This window comes from Pristiophorus japonicus, chromosome 4, assembly GCF_044704955.1.
Source record: "Pristiophorus japonicus isolate sPriJap1 chromosome 4, sPriJap1.hap1, whole genome shotgun sequence".
Lineage (NCBI taxonomy): Eukaryota > Metazoa > Chordata > Chondrichthyes > Pristiophoridae > Pristiophorus > Pristiophorus japonicus.
In genome coordinates this window covers 241,914,106-241,928,850 of record NC_091980.1, presented here as the reverse complement: position 1 = coordinate 241,928,850, position 14,745 = coordinate 241,914,106, and the positions used below count along the sequence as shown (strand labels likewise).

The 14,745-nt window shown below is 41.0% G+C and overlaps 1 protein-coding gene across 3 annotated transcripts in view; it reads left to right on the top strand.

The window, feature by feature from the left end:
- Positions 1-14,745, top strand: part of frmd6 (FERM domain containing 6) — a 141,578-nt gene that overhangs the window by 88,735 nt on the left and 38,098 nt on the right. For 2 of the 3 annotated variants that reach the window (XM_070879222.1, XM_070879220.1), the window contains exons 4-5: positions 10,800-10,879; positions 12,002-12,078. In XM_070879222.1, coding sequence (XP_070735323.1) covers positions 10,800-10,879; positions 12,002-12,078 — 157 coding nt within the window. The remainder of the gene's footprint in view (positions 1-10,799; positions 10,880-12,001; positions 12,079-14,745) is intronic. The other variant, XM_070879221.1, reaches the window with a different exon arrangement.

The following is a 14,745-nucleotide window of genomic DNA, read 5'->3' as shown; positions in this document are numbered from 1 at the left end:
TTTAGGTCCAAAGTAGATGACTTCACATTTGCTTACATTGAAATCCATTTACCACAGTTTTGTCCATTCACTTAATCTATCAATATCCATTTGTAATTTTATGCTTTCATCGACACTACCTACAATGCCGCCTATCTTTGTGTGATCTTAAAATTTGGATATATAACTTTCTATGCCATCATCTAAGATGTTAATAAATACTGTGAGTAGCTGAGGCCCCAACACACATTCCTGCGGGACACCACTAGTCACATCCTATCAATTTGAGCAGCTACCCATTATCCCTACTCTCGCTCTCTTGCCGCTCAGCCAATTTCCTAACCAATAATTTGCCCACAATTCTGTGTTAACAATCTACCTTAGTTAACAATCTTATATGTGAGACTTTATCAAATGCCTTTTGCAAGTCCATATAAATAACATCTATAGACATTCCCCTGTCTACTACTTTAGTCACCTCTTCAAAAAATGTCATCAGTTTTGTCAGGCATGACCAACCTTTCACAAATCCATGCTGCTTCTCTCTGATCAAATGAAAATTTCCGAGATGTTCAGTTACTCTCTCCTTAATTATAGACTCTAGCAATTTCCCAACTTCAAATATTAGGCTAACTGGTCTATAATTCCTTGGTTTCCTTCTCTCGCCAATTTTTAAATAGCAGAGTAACATGCACAAGTTTCCAATCGAAAGGAACAGTTCCTGAATTGAGTGAACTTTGGAAGATTATAGTTAGGGCATCTGCAATGTGTTCACCTACTTCCTTTAAATTCCTGGGATGGAAGTCGTCTGGTCCTGGGGACTTATCACTCTTTAGTGCCATTATTTTCTTCATTCCTGTTATTTTACTTATGTTAACTTTATCGAGTCCCTGTACCTGATTCTGTATTAGCTTCCTTGAGATTTCCAGCATTCTGTCTTCTTCTACTGAAAATACTGACGCAAATAATTATTCAACATGCCATTTCCTTATCATTGACAATATCACCACTTTCAGTTTTTAAGGGGCCAACACTGCTCCTGATTATCTCATTTTCCTAATGTAATTATAAAAGATTTTTATTGATTTTGATATCCCTTGCAAGTTTCTTTTCAAACTCCCTTTTTGTACCTCTTTTTGTGATCGAAGTGAAAGGAGACAGAGAGAACACAGATTAGAAAGTGCTTTACTGAACGCAAATGCAGCCGATTGAGAATTTGTGGGCTAGTAACTAGCTAGCAAAACAAGAAATGTTTCTGACCAGCAGAAAGGAAGATCATCAAATTTGATTTGCTATGAATTGCTATAAAATAGATAGCTTTTGTGTGTAGGCAGCAGCTGCCTTCGGTTCCTGAAATTCATGAATTAAGGAACAATCTGAACCGTGGACAGGAGGCTGTCTTATTCATGTGTTTGTGCCATGTTCTTAAACACTAAGGGGGAGACTTTGGCCTTCATTTTTGGCGGTTTTCTTGGCGGTACAGCTGTTTTTGGAAGAGAAATCGCCCGTCGAAAGTTTCCCCCTTACTTTTTAAGTAGAACCGCTCACATTTCGTAAAAATCGCCGGGGAGCAAACCGCCCACGTGCATCTGTGTGCACCGCTGAGAAAAGTGCCAGGATTGAAGTTTGGCTTCAACGGAAGCCCGTACAGATTGCCGAGGAAACCGTCCATGGGAAGCAGCCTGAAACAGGGCGGTAGGTGAGTACCCTGTAAAGAAAGGTAAGTTGAAGGTTTTTAAAACCTTTTTATTTAATTCTAAAATGGCGATTAGATTTAAAACAATCTTGGGAATGTTTTTTAACTTTTTATTTTTTTTTAAGTGAAAAATATTTTTTATGTTTTCCCCCCTCCCAATCGCAGCCTTGGACTAAATTTTAAATACTTACCATCCATTCAGGTAAAAACCGCCCGTTTTCCCGAGTTTCAGCTTTAATCACCAAGAATCTTGGTGCAAGATCCATTTTCTCGCCGGGCGGTATTTCATACCTCATTAATAGAAATTTTCGCCAATGTTAATTGCAGAAGCTTAGCAGTCTTTTCTGGTGCTGAGAGCTTTGGGGAAAGTCTAGCCCTTGGAACTAGACATTTTCCTGCATGTAATTTGGTGATTTTTTTATAAACTTTGTTTAAATTACGAGATGTCCAAGCTGCTACTTCAAAGCTTTGCCGAACTTAAATTTTCTTAGTTAATTGGTCCCGTTGATCACCAAGGTCCTAGATGCCCTGTTGACCTTGTTATCAATTCATACTTCCAGCAGTTTGCAGCACAAAATTAATTGGAACTGAAGGATGAGAAAAAAATCCAACTCACGGCACTCACCGCGAGATGCCCTCCAACAAAATCAGGGCCATGGTGTCAGACTTAGTAAATTGAATGTCAAAAAAAGTTTTGTAAGTCAGCACATGATGTTTTCAAATTAAATGATTAAGATTTTGCAGAATGTGCAAGGGAATATATGACTTGTTAATCCCTAAAGTCATAGTTTGAGATAATTAATGAAAGTATAGCAGCTCCTTCGTTCAAAAAATGCTTTATATAAACAGTTGAAAGGGAAAAAAGAAAAAATTACATTGCCAAATATCATACATGAGTTTGAAAATGATTTAGTTGAATCCAAAACTAAGATCTTAAATCTAAACAAAGCAAACTACGTAGGTATGAGGGGCGAGTTGGCTATGGTAGATTGGGAAACTATATTAAAAGGTATGATGGTAGACAAGCAATGGATAGCATTTAAAGCATTAATGCATAATATACAACAAATATACATTGCTTTAAGGCACAAAAACCCCACAGGAAAAGTAGTCCAACCGTGGCTAACGAGAGAAGTTAAAAAATAGTATTAGATCAAAGGAAGTGGCTTATAATTTTGCCAAAAAGAGTAGGAAGCCTGAGGATTGGGAGGATTCAAAATTCAGCAAAGGAGGATCATTGATAAAGGGAAAATAGAATGAGAGTAAACTAGCGAAAGACATAAAACAGACTGTAAAAGCTTTTATATGTATGTAAAAAGGAAAAGATTAGCAAAAGTAAATGTGGGTCCCTTGTAGGCTGAGACAGGAGAAATTATAATGGTGAATAAGGAAATGGCAGAGAAATTAAACAAATACTATGGGCCCGAACTCGGTCGAAGCCAAGTGCCGCCCAAAGGACCGCCGATGGCCGCCGAGAGACCAGGTGGTACTTTGCCTGGAATATTCCTCTAAAAGAGGTGGCAGTACTGCCCGGCGGCCAAACAACAGCTTACGCCGTCAATCTGGGCAGGAGCTCTCAATCTCGGCAGCAAAGGCTCTTACCGCCCAAGTACCGCTGAGGATGGAGTCGGGCCTAGGGAGGGTGGAGGAGCTGAAAATAAAAATCATAGGAAACAAAAAAAAACACCGGAACACCTTCAGGGGACCCCATCCAGATAAGTCGCTGTAAAAAAATTTAAAAAAAATGTTCACTAACCTTTTTTTCCCGTTCTTTATATCTACCGTCGGGGTTAGATCTGCCTCCATGCAGCAGTCCTTCCGCCTGCTGGCGCCAATTCCCGCCCGCACCAATCGGCAGGCGGGAGGCCACTTACGCTACTTGGCCGCAAGAGGACATCAGTGGGTGGTTCCCGGCAGTACTCCCCTCCCGCCCACTCCAGCCCAAATGGAAAATGGCGAGGAGAGGAAAACGGCCGCAGAACTCGGCGGCAGTGGGCGATAAGGCTACCAATATCGGGGCCTTTGTGTCCGTCTTCATGGAAGAAGACACAAAAAACTTGCCGGAAATAGTGGAGAACCAAGGCTCTAGCGAGAATGAGGAACTGAAAGAAATTAATATTAGTAAAAAAATGGTGTTAGAGAAATTAATGGGACTGAAAGGCAGTAAATCCCCTGGACTCGATGGCCTACATCCTAGAGTTTTGAAAGAGGTGGCTATAGAAATAGTGGATGCTTTGGTTGTCATCTTCCAAAATTGCATTGATTCTAGAACAGTTCCCACAGATTGGAAGATAGCAAATGTAACCCTGCTATTTGAGAAAGGAGGGAGAGAGAAAACAAAGAACTACAGACCAGTTAGCCTGACATCAGAAGGAGGGAAAGTGCTAGAATCTATTATTAAGGATGTGGTAACATAAGAAATAGGAGCAGGAGTAGGCCATTTGGCTCCTCAAGCCTGCTCCGCCATTTAATAAGATCATGGCTGATCTGATCATGGAATCAGTTCCACTTCCCTGCCCGCTCCCTTGAAATGAAAGGGAAATCATGTTTGACAAATCTGTAGGAGTATTTAAGTTGTAACTAGCAGAATAGATAAGGGGGAACCAGTGGATGTGGTGTATTTGGACTTTCAGAAGGTATTTGATAAGATGCCACACAAGAGGTTATTAAACAAAATTAGGGCTCATGGGATTAGGGGTAATATACTAGCAGGGATTGAGGATTGGTTTATGGACATAAAACAGAGAGTAGGAATACATGGGTCTTTTTTGGGTTGGAAGGCAGTAACTAGTGGGGTGCCGCAAGGATCGGTTCTTGGGCCTCAACTATTCACAATCTATATCAATGATTTGGAGACCAAATGTAATATATTTAAGTTTGCTGATGATACAAAGCAAGGTGGGAATGTAAGATGTGAGGAGGATGCAAAGAGGCTTCAAGGGAATATAGAAAGGCTAAGTGAGTGGGCAGGAGGAACATGGCAAATGGAATATAATGTGGAGAAATGTGAAGTTATCCATTTTGGTAGGAAAAATAGAAAAACAGCATATTTTTTTAAATAGTGAGAGATTGGAAAATGTTAGTGTTCAGAGGGACCTGGGTGTCCTTGTACATGAATCGCTGAGCACTAATATGCAGGTACAGCATGCCATTAAGAAAGAACATGGTACATTGGCCTTTATTTGAGGATTTAAGTATGAGTAAAGACGTCTTACTACAATTATATAGGGACCTGGTGAGACCACACCTGGAGTATTGTGTACAGTTTTGGTCTCCTTACCTAAGGAAAGATATACTTGCTATAGAGTGAGTGCAACAAAGGTTCACCTGACTGATTCCTGGGATGGGGGGATTGTCCTATGAGGAGAGATTGTTTAGACTAGGCCTATATTCTCTAGCGTTTAGGAGAATGAGAGATGATCTCAATGAAACATACAAAATTCTTACAGGGCTTGACAGGGTAGATACAGGGAGGATGTTTCCTCTGGCTGGGGAGTCTAGAACCTGGGGTCACAGTCTCAGAATAAGGGGTCGGCCATTTAGGACTGAAATGAGGAGAAACTTTTTCACTGAGGGTTGTGAATCTTGGAATTCTCTACCCCAGAGGACTGTGGAAGCTCAGTCGTTGAGTATATTCAAGACAGAGATCGATAGATTTTTGGATATTAAGGGAACCAGGGGATATGGGGATAGTGCAGGCAAGTGGAGTTGAGGTAGAAGATCAGCCATGATCTCGTTGAATGGCGGAGCAGACTGGAGGAGCCAAATTGCCTACTCCTGCTCGTATTTCTTATATATTATCAGGGAAGAGGTATATAAGCACAAAACCAGGGCTTGATTGAAAGCAATTTGAATGAGTCCTGTAGAGGACTAAACAACAAGATGTGTTGGATAGGCTCAGTGTCCTTTTATCATTCCTACCTGCTTATGTCTTGTCTTTTTCAGTCATATTTATCCTATGTGAAAGGATGTTTATGACTGCATGCATATTAAATTTTCAAAAGAGCACTCATTGTATAACATGTTAAAAAGTGGAGAATGAAAGGACATGTATTATTTTGATATAATACTTTGATTTAATATTATTTACAGCCAAGTAGTAAAAACTAGGGCAATTTGGGAAGTAGAGTTGTTTGGAGCACAACAGTTTCTCTGCAGTACAGGCTGATGATCTAGGAGATGCAAAAAACCAAGGTGCTTCAACACCACCACTGGTATGAGGGTGTAATTACAACATGACAAGTTGACATCGGCTGTCTCCATTTAATGATGCGGACATATATTGCAAAAAGTTTGATTCAAAAGTGAGCCAGAAACAACCACATGAAGTAGCAGGCAGCTCGCCGGCGAAACGGAGGTCAAAATTGTATCACGGCGGCCCTCTGGTAAGCCGTCATAGAGGGGTTTGAGTGGATATGGGGTGGGAGGCTGATTGCAAAACCTATGGAGTCGAGGGAGCACTCACACTCCCCCTGACTCCACAGGAACGAGAATATCTGATAGCTTATCTTTCATTGCGTCCACTGAAGAATCTTGCATGGGGCAGGCCTAATGCTTGCCCACGAATTGTGACTAATTTTGAAAAGGGGTCCTTTAAGAGGCATCTGCCCAGGACACCTAAAACATGGGCCCCACGAATTTAGCAATGGGACCAACGAAAAATGGGTACAACGCATACCAGTTTCTACCCCGATATCTCTGTTGTAAATAGGGATTGTAGTATTAATTATGTTACAAAATTTTAAACTAGCATGTACATGTTATTCATCTTTATGTGGCCATTGTCTGTTTGGGAACTTATTGTACTCTGGGTTGATTACTTTTGCTTGATTTAAATGGTATTTACACTCTGAGCTCCTTTCAACTGGTTTGGTTTGATGGCTAACACATGGTTGCTGAGAGCTTCTGCACTAGCTTGTTGATCATTCAAATCTAACCATTTAATGAGGAAATTATGTATTTTTTGGAATTCGAAGATTAAAAGGTTTATGAATTTAAAAAGCTATGATAAGTGTTTAGGAATTTTCTGGATCTTAATACTCATGTAGTAATTTATTTGCAGCTGACGTGGATAGGTGTATATCAGTAACTTCTTTGTGGTGTTCAAATTACAATTAGCTAACTTTAAATTTACTAGAAAGCATTTCTTACTATTGAAGTGTGCTACATTATGAAAAAAATGCCTCACTCTGCTCAGACTCACGCGAATCTTTCTTTATCTTGTGGCCAAATACTGCCTATTCCAAAGGATTGACCTCCAGTGGTGAGCTGAGGGCATAAAACACATGCAAAGCTCCTTCAGAAAGCACAGATGTGAGACTACTTATTGCTCTGGCATTTCTCTTAAAGACCACCTGTTTACAGTTTCCATCCAGTGACGTACTAAACCACTTAGACTGAAGCAAGGCCAACTGCACTCTGGGTTCAAATTAATTGACTGACCAATCTCACTGTGTAGCAAATGACAAATGGATCAATATCCCTAATTATGATGAATACAGTTTGGAATTTTTACATTTCTGAACAAAATATTTTGTTTATTTTTAAGTGGTGTAACTTGGTGCTCAATGTGGCTTTGCGCAAAAAGAATGCTGTTCCAATCCATAAGTGAACAATATCAAGAAGCATGTACAAAAACAAGATGCAAATTAAATGCTTTGGAAAAAATTCCAGTAATAATACTGTATTAAAAATGTCTTAATGAAACTACGTATGCTACATTTGATGGATGGGGCTAACAGTAACTGCATATCTCAGTGGTATGTTATATGAAATAAGTTTATGAACAATAGTGTTTTGTTTTCCTATTGTCAGAATCATAAATTATGAAGCCAAGAGAGGTCATCAAAATGAGGTTAAAGAGGCAAGCACTAAATGAAAATGAATCAGTGTTGACACAGTCTGTAGAGGCAAACCTAGGATATTGCTGCTTTCTTATGATTTGCAAACTGAAAAGGTGCATTACGTCTGTGCTAACTCTTAAAGTTTTGTTTGTGTCATGATATACATCTCACGAAACAAAATAAATGAGTGTAAAGATACCACTGCGCTCTTCTTTAAACAAAAATCAATGAATTAACAAGAACAATTTGCATTTATATGGTGATTTTAACAGAAAAGAAGTCTCAAGACGCTTCAGAGAAGTGTAAGGAAAAAATGAATGCTAAGCCAAAGAAAATGATATTAGGAGGGGTGAACAAAAAAGCTTGGTTTTAAGCAGGGTCTTAAAGGAAGAGAGGGATGTGGAAAGGCAAAGGGATTTAGGGAGGGAATTCCAGAGTGTAGGGCCTAGCTGGCTGAAAGCATAGCCACCAATAGAGGGATGAGGGGGAGGGGCATGCACAAGATGCCAAAATCAGAGGAATGGAGACTTCTGAGGGGTTTTAGGGCTGGAGGACAGGAATGATGTGTGGAGGAGTACTTGGTGCAGGATAGCATTTGGGCTGTAAAGTTTTGGATGAGCTGAAGTTTGCAGAAGGTACAAGATGGGTGGTCAACCTCGAGAGAATTGGAATAGTTAACCTGGAGGTGATAAAGGCATGGATAACATTTTCAGCAGCAAATGGGCTGAGGTAGGGGTGGAGTCGGGCAATGTTACAGAATTGGAAGTAGGCAATTTTAGTGGTGGGAAAGGTATGGGGTCGGAAACTCAGCTGATAATTGAATAGGACACTGAGGTTGCAAGTGGTCTGGTTCAGCCTGAGACAGTGGCCGTAGAAGGGATTGGAATCAATGACAATGCTACAGAGTTTTGGTGGGAGCTGAAGATGATGGTTTTGGTCTTCCCAGTGTTTAGCTGGATGAAATTGCAGCTCATCCAAGACTGGACATCAGATAAGCAGTCTGTCAACCGAGGTGGTGGCAGTGTTGAGAGAGGTGGTGGAGAGGTAGGGCTGACTCATAGAAGCTGACTCCATGTCTGCAGATGATGTCGCCAAGGGGCAGCACATAGATGGGGAAGAGAAGGGGGCCAAGGATAGATCCTTGGAAAATTCCTGTGGTAATGGTGCGGAGGCTGGAGAAGAAGCCATGCTGAAGATTCCCCGGCTATGATCGGAGAGGTAAGAGTGGAACTAAGTGACGGCAGTCCCGCTGATCTGGGCAACAGAGGAGAGGCCGGGGTGTGGTTAACTGTACCAAAGGCTGCAGACAGGTTTAGGAGGATGAGGAAGGAGAATGCACCAGGGTAGCAGAGGATGTAATTTGTGACTTTGGTTGTGGCTCCTTCAGCACTGTGGCGGAGGGAGAGAAACCTGACTGGAGAGATTCAACCAGCGTGTTGTGGGAAAGATGGGCATGGATTTGGGAGACAACAAAGCATTCAAGGACTTTGGACAGGAGAAAGATCAGAGATCAAGTAGTAGTTTGCAAGAACAGAGGGGTCAAGGCTAGTTTTTTTAAGGCAGGCATATTGGTAGTTTTGAAAGGGAGGGTGCCAGTAACTAATAGAGATAACCATTTATATTGTCAGTTAGCGTGGAAGCCAGTAAGAGAAGTTTGGTGGTCAGCAGTGTAGCAGCAGCTGAATGGATAGTCTCAATCGTAATGATGAAGGAAAGAAAGGGGATTAAGGAGAGTGGTTTAAGGAGATGGTTGGTAGTGGAGAAAGAAGCTAGGTATTATCATTGTTCTCAGGAATGATTCTGGAGTAGTGGGTGATGTGGCAGTTCAGTAATGGATAATCCTGGAGTAGTGCTTGATGTGGTCCTGTGAGATCTGGTAATGGATGACTAAACCAGTTGTACACAAGTTATGCTCAAGTCTGCGCCCCTTAGGAACAAAGATGAGGCCCGTACCGAGGGAATGACCAGGATAAGAGAAACAAATGTATTTTGGGGGGACAAAAGCATCAAAGGTAGATGTGAGGGAGTGGATGACCAAATCAATAGATGCAGATAAATAAAAGGGAATTGTCCTACAGTTCCTGACTCGTCATATGCTGAACTCATGCAGCAACATGTGGCTAAACAGCAGGAAGGACCCCTCACCAGTGCTATTTAAAGGAGTTACGCTATACTTAGAGGTTGGTAACTGGTTTGTCATTTCAGGCTGCTGGCTAACCTCTGGGCGTTTCTTGGTGTTTTTTGTTACTCTGGAAAATTCAGATTGTCTGCTGAGAGCAAGCTTTTACTGGTGTTGTACTGTTGTTGGCTACCTCATAAATAGTTTGACTACAGTTATGGTGGTCTCATAAGACTGCTTTCCAGCAGTATTGTTAACTTGATAACTCTGTTGAGGTCATTGAACTTTTTGCAGTATTGCAGCCATGTCCTGTTAGCTAAGCTTCTGGCATTCACTTGCTCTGCCACCTCTTCCCATTGGCGATGGAGTAGATGACTGGAGGGCTTCCTGCCCCCCTGAGGGGAAGAGGCTGTGATCCACTGCCTGGATCACAGCCTCTCCAAAGCAGCATCGGAAATCTTGGGGGCATGATCTACAGGTCTAGCAGCCATTTCTTCAATTCACAAGTGCTTGTTACCTTCTGCAGCCAAAGTGCACTTCCTCTTTAAGAGGGGCCGGCTGCCTTTAAGTGATTTCAGAGACACCCGATATCTGGCCCTGCAGTCAATGAATAGTACAGTTAGTGCTGGATGCACGCCTGAATGTTACGTGGTGCCTGAGACAACGCCAGTGATGGGCATGATCGCATTTCTAGCCCAGTGTTCTAGCTTTACATGGTAAGCTATAAAGGAAGCTTCCAATCAATGTTTATATTACTATTGAGATCTTATAGTGGTGCAGAATGGGTATTTCCCATCTTTTCCAAACATGCTAGGATGGTATTTGAGGCTGGTTGTTGGAAAAATCCTTGAAACATGAAGGACGCTCCTTCCACTGATGTGTGAAGTAAGGCTGATGAATGGAGGCAGCTGCACAAGCTCTTTGATGTATTGATTTCTGATTGTATTAGTCATTTAAAAAACAAAAGAAAGTCCTATCCCTGTGGGTTCTGAGCCAAAGTACATTTGGAACTAAAATACAGAAACATTATTCACGGGTCAACACTGACCGTAAAGGTTACATTTGACAAAATAACAGTGTTTCCTATTAACTAACAACTTTCATTTCATCTGTCCAGTAACTATTGGGGCTAATATTTCTTTATTTTTCTTCTCTGGCACAGACAATGAACATGTTTATATGGAGCTGATGCAGAAACTCTGCAAGTATTGTCCAAAGGAATGGAAGAAGGAAGTAAGCAAAGTGAGTTGTGCAGCAGCAGAATTTTTACCTGCTGTTTCACTGTTGAGTTGGCCATATTTTTATTTATTCAGTTGTACCGCACTCAACAGTAGGTTTGGTAAATTCTGCTTCCTGCTTCTCTGCACACATTTCATATGGAATAATAGCTGGGTTGGCATGCGCTACAAGAGTAACACAGTTAAAGGTTATTGATGATGTCCTAAACAGTGAAAGTGAAGTTTGAGTGGTTTGTGAATGTCACCTGACACCTGACATGGTCACAGTTCTCTTCCCTTATACATAGAAAATGTATTACATTCTTTTTATACTTTCAAGTTGTTATAATGCTGTGAAGTTGATCCTATTGTAGATCCCTCAATTGTCCAGTCCCCATTGTGACATTTTTTATAAATTACCTAGTTCTGTGTCACGTACCAGGAAGGGGGGGTGCAGAACACAAGGAGAGAGACAGTACCAAAGTGGTGATGTGGGGTATAATGTGGCAGGAAATGAAAATTACTGCAAAATACTGATACCAGCCACTATACATTCTAGAGTTGATTACACACAATACATTTTGGTACATCAGAATGAATGAATGTTACTTGAATTGTTAAAATAGCTTTTCTATTTTATTGTGCTATCACTAGCATAAGGCATCATAAAACAGAAGAACATAGCTGCACTGTCTACTGCCACATCCTCATAATCAGCTTGGCTGTCTAATTCAGTTTTTAAATTATATCTTAGCAAATATAATTTTTATCTTCTGCAACACCTGTTTAATGTATGTTTTGCCAAAGATTGTAACATATTTTCTAACATTATGGGGTGAAATTGGTCAACATCAGTAGCATAGAACAGGCTGATAGTGACTTGGCCATTGGTTTTACATTGCACCCAAGTTTCTATTCCATTGACTTAATTGACCAATTTCTCCCCGTTATCTCAAAATGTGAAGATTTACTCTAATTGGCATGTAATACAAATAATATTTTGTAATTGAAACAATTAATTTTCCTTGTTTATTTGTTTCGGTTTTCAAGTATGAGTATATGAATGGGCATGCAATGTGAAGCATTTTGAAGTTCTCTTTTGTCCTTCTGTGAGGAGGTATAATTCATTTTTCTTTCATTTCTGCAGGGCATTGACCAGTTTGGTCCACCTATGATTATTCATTTCCGGGTACAGTACTACGTGGAGAATGGGAGATTAATTGGGTAAGACTAAGAGATTGATTGAAGAAGATTAGTAGCATGAGCTCAAGTGGGATGCCTACTTAACATTCTGTATATATGTTTGTGAGGGATTTTTGGTCAAAATTCTATGAATGTTCAGTAATGACAAATTTCACAGGTTATGCTGAAGTGGGATTTAAATGCATCCTCAACCTTGACAGAAGTCAGACGGATTTTGCCATTTGCTTATGATTTTGCAAATGAAAGATTTTACATTATTGTTTCAATACCTGCAATTCATCAAGATATAAAGGGCAGAAAGAAACAGAAAAATTACATTGTAAATGGTTCCCTTTCAAAACTTCTATAAACACCCTCCTCAAAATACCCACCTCTGACTCCCCTGTCATTGGTAACTACCATTCTTTATATAGCATCTTTAATATAGAAATTGTCCCAAGACACTTCACAGAGTGATAGAGAATTCAAACAGGCTGCATTTAGACAGGCTGTGAAAATTCACAGACAACAAGTCAGAGATGCTACGTGAGTGGTAGCATGTTGCATTAAGCCATCAATCAACTTGACATTTTCGGACCTTGGGTAGTGAGCCAATAAGGTCAAAGAAGGCGAGTTCTTTTCTGTAAATTGATCCAGGTATAAATACAGCCATTTTGGCCATGTGGTTTCAGTAAGACAAAGGAACTGGCAATCAGCCAGCAGTTTGTTACTCTCTGCCAAGATTAAAAAGTTAAAACTACCATCGGAGTTCGTATTTCATTGGAAATTAAGAGATCTAACAATTTTGGCGCTGCAAGCAGGGTCGCTGAGGAAAGAAACTGAATTTTGGACATCGGACCTACATATTGAGATAAGGACACCTCTTTTTAAAAAAAAGTCCTCGGTCAAAAGTCTAAATTCGCCTCTCCTTCTACGCGATTCCGAAAACCTCCGGTTTGCGAACCCTCCGGTTGGTAGTCGGCTCGAGGTCCCATAGACATCTAAACTTCAGCGGTGTGTTAGTTAATTAATCACCGACCTATTGATCGGCTAGCAAGCCTACGACTCGAGACCCCAGTAAAGAAATGGCAGCAGGAGATAAGAGCAAAGAATTGCCTACAACTGTTAAAGGTGGGCAGGCACCACCTGAAGTTTCGCTAGATTTAATTCTCGAACAGTTGAAAGAATACATAGAGCAACAATTCAACTTATCTAAAACCTGTATTAAGATCGAACAAAAGTACGGAACCTCCAAAGGACAATGGTCCTTGGACGAGATTAAAAGGGTCTGGGGAAAAACGACCCGTATGAAAAATAAAGAGCGAACTAGATGGTCCCTAGCGGTTATGGGACAGATTCGAAACCGGAATGAAATTATAATGCGTTCCCAACATGATCGAGAACTGACCAGTACAAAGGACCAATTGCAAGCAGTTTGTGCACAGCTGCGACAGAAAAAGCTTGAACTTGAAAAGCTGGAAGCGGAAGTTAAAGATCTTAAAGGTGAAATTAAAGAATGGAAAAAATCATTTGGTCAAGAGACAGTAATAGGAAAAGGAAAATGTATTGATCAATTCCCAGGGTACCCATGTTTGGATAAATTAAAAGCGCAAACCCGAAGACACGACCGAGGAATAGATACGGTTTCTGAATCCTCCGACAATACAGTGTCGGAGGATGACGAATTAGGGGTGTGCTTTGCCCCGTTTAAAAAAAGACGAGTTGTAGTCAAATCAGAAGAGACTGCGGATGAGGGTGGAACCAAAAAAACAAAGAGAAGGGTGTACGAAGAATACTTAGTTCATGCTCCTGCAGACCCAGAGAAAATTGATAAATGGTCCAAGGAGTTGCCCAATCCAAAGAAAGGGGGAGTAAAAATGTGGGACCAATTGGACCGCTTAAGAAATATATATCAACTTCATCCCTGGGACGGAGTGCAAATTTTGACCATAATGGTGCCAAAAACACAGGGAAGAAAATTGCATGACAAGGTAGATGAAGCTTTGGGGCAGAATGAGCAAGAATTAGACGCAGGATGGGAGGCAATTAAACACTGGCTGCAAGCCTTCAGTCCAGCTAAGACAGACTGGGGAAAAATTGCAGCCTGCCAACAGAAAGGAACAGAGGAGGTCCTGGAGTATGACGAGCGGTTTAGATGCACGTGGCTAGAACATTCGGGTATGAATAATACGGATGAGGAAATGGATGAACAAGTGTTTGGACCCCTGAAAGCAGCTTTCGTGGCAGGTCTAAAGCCAGAACTATCCAAAATGCTTAAGGTAATGTTACCGGACTGGGAAGGTAGAGGAACTACCTTTGCAGCATTGATAGATCGATGTAACCAATTAGATCGGGATATGGGAGCTAAAGTCCGAGCTGTACAGGCTATGGGATGGAAATCCCAGGATTCCGATAAACAGTCATTAGGAAAATTACCCGGAAAATGTCATTATTGTGAGAAAGAAGGTCACTGGGCCAAGACGTGCAGGGCAAAACAGCAAGGTCGTGGCTGGGGAAGAGGACGCAGCCAGGGATACAATTCAGCCAACAAACCTGGCTTGTCACAAGATAACGACCTCATAGAAGCATTTAAGCGACTGACAATACAACAACAGAAGGAGTTACTTGGGATAGCAAAAAACGATTAGAGCCCACCCTGGCCCCCCTCCTCGCACTAATACAACAAAGGGGAGATGGGCTATATATAAC